Source organism: Buceros rhinoceros, unplaced genomic scaffold (assembly GCF_000710305.1).
Source record: "Buceros rhinoceros silvestris isolate BGI_N320 unplaced genomic scaffold, ASM71030v1 scaffold16219, whole genome shotgun sequence".
Taxonomy (NCBI): domain Eukaryota; kingdom Metazoa; phylum Chordata; class Aves; order Bucerotiformes; family Bucerotidae; genus Buceros; species Buceros rhinoceros.
The window spans coordinates 27,910-33,909 of NW_010432252.1; the positions used below are offsets into that span (position 1 = coordinate 27,910).

Below are 6,000 nucleotides of genomic sequence, written 5' to 3' on the forward strand. Positions count from 1 at the left end.
AACAAAGCCTGCTTCCCAGTAGCTCAGCTCTCCCTGCTGCAGCTTCTCCAGTGGCTGATAAGGGCTGAGCTCTTTTCTTTCAGATTGGGGAGACTGATAGGAGAGCAGACAGAAGAGGCACCTGCTAGCACAAAACTTGGAAGAAATAAACAGCTTTGAGATTTTCAGTCAAATTTGGCTGAAAACAGCCAGGAAGTTCCAACACCCTTGGACTGAGAAACAGAGAGGCACTGAAAGACCACTTGATTGTGACCTCTTACTGCCTCTGGTGAGCTAGAGCCCCCAGCATCCTGGGCAGGCAGGAGAGCTCTGGCGGAGCTGGAGCATCGCTGCTGTGCTCTGGTCTGGTCTGTGCTCATGAACATGAGGATGCTCTTTATTTAGATCAGCTGGTGGCAATGTGCAAACAGTCTGGCTTTTTTGGGTAAAGCCGTTGTGAGGAAGGAAGCGCTTGGAACCTTGTAGGAAGGCAACAAGATGGTCATGCTTGTAGAGAGCCTGGGAGAGAAGGTCATGATGACTGCTGCTGCTTTTCAGCCCTGAAAAGAGCTGAGGGGATGTTGAAATAATTTTGGAGAAGGTAGCTGAGATCCTGTCTTGTTTTTGCTGACATCCCACTAGTAAAAGGTCAAGCCCATTTGTGTTTCCTAGATAACTGTCGGTGTGTTGTTGGATGTCTTCAGCAGTATTTGGTTGCTGTGTTTCGTACCAGCATTCGTTTTAACAATACCTGAGGGATGTGACAGTCATACATGTGGTTTCTTTGTGCTGGAGATCCCTTCAGGACTGCGGTGCCTGTAGCACGTAGCATGCAGGTGTGACCATTTGCTGTGGAAGATGGAGCCAGCTGGTGAGGCTCTTCCATTGTGTGGGACCTAACTAGGCAGCTTTGGGACTTCAGAGCAAGCAGGCACCTTCTGTTTTAATCCAGCTTCCACCCCTCTGACAGAGAAGATGGGACATGACTATCATTTTCTGTAGCTCTCTATCTGTATTTCTTGTGGCTAGTGAACGTGACACGTACTGTGTCTGAATCCCAGCATTTATGACTGATGTTTAAAAGCAATTTAAGCACATTTGGGGATCTTTTTTCCCATGCGAATTGCGGTGGTCTAGTCAAGACAACTGGTAGTAGCAGCAACCATGTGGAAGTATTGTCTTCCCACAATTAGAGGTTAAGAGTTGACAGCAAATGAGCCAGGGATTATAATTAAAAAAACAGAGTAATTCTTTGTGCGTGGTGAAAATAACAGAACAAAACCTCACAGTGTAACGCAAGGTGCAAATAAGAGAGGATGTATCTTGCAGTGAAAGACATTTGGGTCGTGTGTGTTTCGCCGAGCTCGGGAGCAATTCCTCAGTGGAAGCTGAGGGTTTTGTTCAGTCGGTACTGATGCTCTTTTCGAAAGCTTTTACCTCTCTGCTTCCTGAGGTCTGACATGGAAGAGAAAAGCTTCAATAGGCACCAGCTGCTCCATGGGCCCTGCCTTTTCAGAACACTGCTCGCTTTTCTCTGTTCCCAATTAAAACATGTGTTAAACTTAGCTTTTGTTTGAAGCAGCCGGCACTGGGGTATTTAACGTAACAGGAATGTGCTTCTCACCTTTTCTTTCTCTTGTGTCACAGGGTCAGCATTCTTCAGGGGAGGACATGGAAATCTCTGATGACGAGACCAACCCTGCACCCATCACCAGTGCAGAATGTGCCAAAACCATTGTGGTGAACTCCTCCGTCAGCAACACGGCTGTGATGGCCCCCTCGATCCCGCCCTTGCCACCACCGGGATTCCCTCCTCTTCCGCCACCGCCGCCGCCTCCACAGCCAGGCTTCCCAATGCCTCCGCCACTGCCTCCGCCACCTCCACCCACTCACCCCGCCGTCACCGTCCCCCCACCTCCGCTCCCTGCACCCCCAGGGGTCCCTCCGCCTCATATTTTGCCTCCGCTTCCTCCGTTCCATCCTGGCATGTTCCCTGTCATGCAAGTGGATATGATAAGTGTCTTGGGCAACCAGTGGGGTGGCATGCCGATGTCCTTCCAGATGCAAACTCAAATGCTGAGCCGCATGATGCAGGCACAAAACACGTACCAGTATCCTCCTTTCATGACGGGCCGGATGCAGTTTGTGAATCTTCCGCCCTACCGCCCTTTCTCGATGGGAGCAGCTCTTGGCCGTGGACAGCAGTGGCCACCACTGCCTAAGTTTGACCCCTCGGTTCCACCACCTGGTTATGAGCCAAAGAAGGAAGATCCTCACAAAGCCACTGTGGATGGAGTCCTCCTGGTCATAGTGAAGGAACTAAAGGCTATCATGAAAAGGGACCTGAACCGGAAGATGGTTGAAGTGGTAGCGTTTCGGGCATTTGATGACTGGTGGGACAAGAAGGAACGTCTTGCAAAGGTAGGCTTTCACGTGCTCTTGGCTGGATCCAGGGGAGAACTGTTCATAGTGCTTGTGGCCAGAGTGTGGGTAAGCACGGGGATGGAACTGGCTTTAAAAAAAAAAAAAAACAAACCACAACCCTAAAATTTTGTGGTAACTAAAACAGAAGCAAAAAATAAAGTAATGAAATAGCTTTGCTGTGAGGCTTGAGGCTGCTTAAGTTAAGTGGGAGGCATGCATGTCCCTGTCCCTCACCTGGCTCCATGCCTCCCATGGGGCCGGTCTTTGTGCTGAGGCAGGCGGCAGCAGCATGTGCTGGGAGCAAGTATCTGGAAGCTGCTCAGTCCCCGCAGGCACCTGCCTCAGGACAGTGTGGCACCTGGCTATTAAACTTGGCTTATTTCCGTGCTGTCGCTCCATATACACCGGCATTGTGTGCTGCATCAGAACAAACATGGGCTGGGAATTTTAGTCCTTCCAAGTCACTGGTGGAGGTCCCCCATGCAGAGTTATCTCTGACCACGTGTGGAGCTGTAATTGCTCACCTAGCAGCGAAGTGCCGATCTGTCTCACACCGTCCCACCAGTCTGCATGTGGGCTTGAGGAAGAAGTGTGTAGTTCTCCGTGATGTCCCTCTGCTTTGGGGTGAATCTCCTGTTCCTCATTCCCTCCAGCTTTAGGGCAGCCCTTTCTCTGTGGGACTGAGTGCAGCTTGTGTCTTGCGAGGGTTTTGGAGAGCATGTTCATCTTTGGCAGCGCGTTGCCCAAGCTGGTTTGCATGGCTGCTCCGTTGTCTTGGCATGATGCACTGGTGCATGATCCAGGAGGGATATACAAGGATCTCTTTTTCCAGCAGTGTTTCAGAGGGTTATAATGTCCTTACATAGGCATCTGAGGAAGGACGTCGCTGCAGCTGCTGCTGCCCCAGGGCAGGGTCATCGGCTGGGTGACCTCCTGAGTGTCACTGCAGCCCCGTGGTGTCCTTGTAGCAGTAGTCCTAGGACGAAGCTAGCTGCTCCTACAGACAGAGCACATACACATGGGAGAGTCCTCTCCGCTGTGCTCCTTTCAGGAAGGCCTTTGAGAGTGGTGGTGCGGCTGTTTTTACATCTCAAAAGTCCAAGGTTATTCCCTTCCCCTCGCTTCCTTTCCCTTTTCCTCCTCAGTGCAGTATTTCCAGGACCTGAAATTTGAAGTATAACTAATTTTCTTTTTTTTGGTGGTCCGGGGCACTGCTCCAGGAAGATGTTTGCAGGAGGAAGTGACCCTGAGATCCAGACCCAGAGATCCCTGGCTGAGATTGGGATAGAAATGTGCAAGGGCTTCTTGTGTCCAAGAGGAAGCTGAACTTCAGCTCCAAAACACTAGTCAGATGCAACAAGAGTGTTTGAGACCACCGAGTCGCTACTTTGTGTTCCCTGCTTTGTGTGATGAGATCTGTGGGTATTTCCAGTTCTCTGTGCTCCTCCGCCTCCCCAGTGCATGTGCAAGTAACTCAAAAGCTGATCATTGGCCAAATACACAAGGAGTTCCAGGGATGAGTTAAGCTAACAGCTTTGTGTGGATAGTCTGATCCTCTCTCAGCAAATTTAAAGTGTACCTCAGCCAGTGAACGGCTCTGTGATCTGGTATGTGGTGAATTTGTCACTACCAAAAAAAAAAGCTAACACTGTAGAAAGGTTCCTGCAAGCCTCAAAATTCCTATTATTTTAAAAAAAAACAACACAACCCACTGTCTGCAGATACATTTTCTGTTTCAGATGCCAGTTTTCAGAGCAGTATCTTCACCAGCTGCTTTTGTAAGCCAGTTGTGCATTAACTCTAGTGCCTGGGAGAGCTCCTTGGCTTTCCAGAGAGGTTGGTAATGCTGCTGCTTAACAGCTGTTTTATGACAGTGTAATTTGCTCTGGCTTAGAGCTGGCTGGCTGTCTTCTCGCAGTGAGAAACGCGGTCCCTCTCCTCCTGAGGAATGCTCGGAGCTTCTGCCTCCTACCAGCGAGCATGTGCTGACAGTTTTGGAGGAAGCCTCTGAGTTTCCAGGGCAATGAGGGAAGCAGATCCAGCAAGCTCTTATAAAAGCAGCGACTGAGGTACCCAAGGAATTGTTTTAACCAGACATCCGCAGTGAAGAAGAAGCAGCAAGGCGAGGCAGATCTTTGGTGGCTCCTCAGGCTCTTTTATATCCTGAACTATGGTTGGATTTAGCATGTTCCTCCGTCACCTGGAATTTGCAACCCACTTTGGGAAGGGAAGCTGGCTGTACCACAGCAGCTTGTCACAGTCTGACTGAAAATATGAAATTGCCTGGAAGACCACTTGTGCTTTCTGTCCGGGGACAGAAATGCCAGCGCTCTTGCTGCTTCAGAGCAGTGTCTGAAGAAGCCTCTGCCAGGCCATTTGTTGCTGTCGCAGGCAGAAGGTTCTCACCCATTTCAGAGACTGCTTTCTGATGGGACTGGGCATCCCCTGGCAGTGATGTGGGTCAGGATTCTTTCTCAGTCACAAGCTGCTTGCTTTTGATAAAGGAAGACAAAATAGGAGTATTCAGCTTAAACAGTACCTTTCTATTGCTGGTGTCTGCCTGCACATGTGAGGATGAGCCAACTGGGCTCCTTGGTGGCAGCTGGAGGTCAGTTTCCCGCCTACTTTGCCATCACACTGACTTTTTTTTTTTTCTAGAATGGACCACGACCTCCAGGCACTGTTTGAGCTGAAATGACCCTCCAAAACAGGCCTTGCATCCCCATTTCCTCTCTCTAACGGTTTTTTAATATCTCCTTTCCTTGGCCATCAGCTGCAGCAGCCCTGCTGTTATTTCACAGGGAGCTCAAAGCTCATTTTTGGAAGCGCAGGAGCTCCACCATATGCCAGTTGCTGCAGTAGGTGTGTCCCTCTTTGGTCAGAGGCTCTGTGGGTCCACTATCTCCCTGACCTTCCCCAGCTGTAAGAGCAGGAAGCCTTGTGGGTTTCTTTCTTTGTCCTGACTGACTGACATTGTTCTAGTTTAGTAGGACAGCAAATATTAATCTACATAGTGCTGCTGGCAGCCCCCAAGCCTTCAGCGATGCACAAGGCAGCAACACACTTGTCACCTCCTGTCCCTAAGTTTCTCTCTGTTTTTTGGCCACTATGTTCCATCAGAGGAATCGACTTGGGCAACTGATTGACTGCCAAGAAGTATCAAGGTTAAAGCTGGTTTCCTGGGTCAGGCTGGATGAAAAACATGTATAAGGTGAAAGCTACTGTGGAGTATGTTGCTAGGGAAGGCAGCAGGTACCGTGGACCTTGTGTGCCTGGGCTAGGGGAAAGCTTTTCCCTGTTCCCGAATCTAGTGATGCGTTTAGGTTTGAAAGCCTGAGTACGATGCCGAGTGCCAGGAAGAGCCAGTCGGCGCTGGCCATGGAGTGCTGCTGCCTGCATTCTCTGCTTGATATTCCCATTAGTCTTGTCCTTTATTAGCAGGAGAGCTGAGCTTACCCTTCCTCTTTGGTGATTACAGCCAGCTTCAGCAAATTAGCTCTGTTAATGTCTGTGAGAGAAACCGACTTTTAGATGGTGTTCTGCCGCTGGCTGATGCAGGGGGATGTTACCTCCAGTGCCCTTTGCTCAGGAAGAGCG

At 49.9% G+C, this 6,000-nt stretch overlaps 1 protein-coding gene across 1 annotated transcript in view; it reads left to right on the forward strand.

Moving 5' to 3' along the window:
• Positions 1–6,000, forward strand: part of SETD1B (SET domain containing 1B) — a gene marked incomplete at its 5' end in the record, with an annotated part of 47,362 nt that overhangs the window by 27,804 nt on the left and 13,558 nt on the right. The window contains one exon of the mRNA XM_010143714.1: positions 1,627–2,400. Coding sequence (XP_010142016.1) covers positions 1,627–2,400 — 774 coding nt within the window. The remainder of the gene's footprint in view (positions 1–1,626; positions 2,401–6,000) is intronic.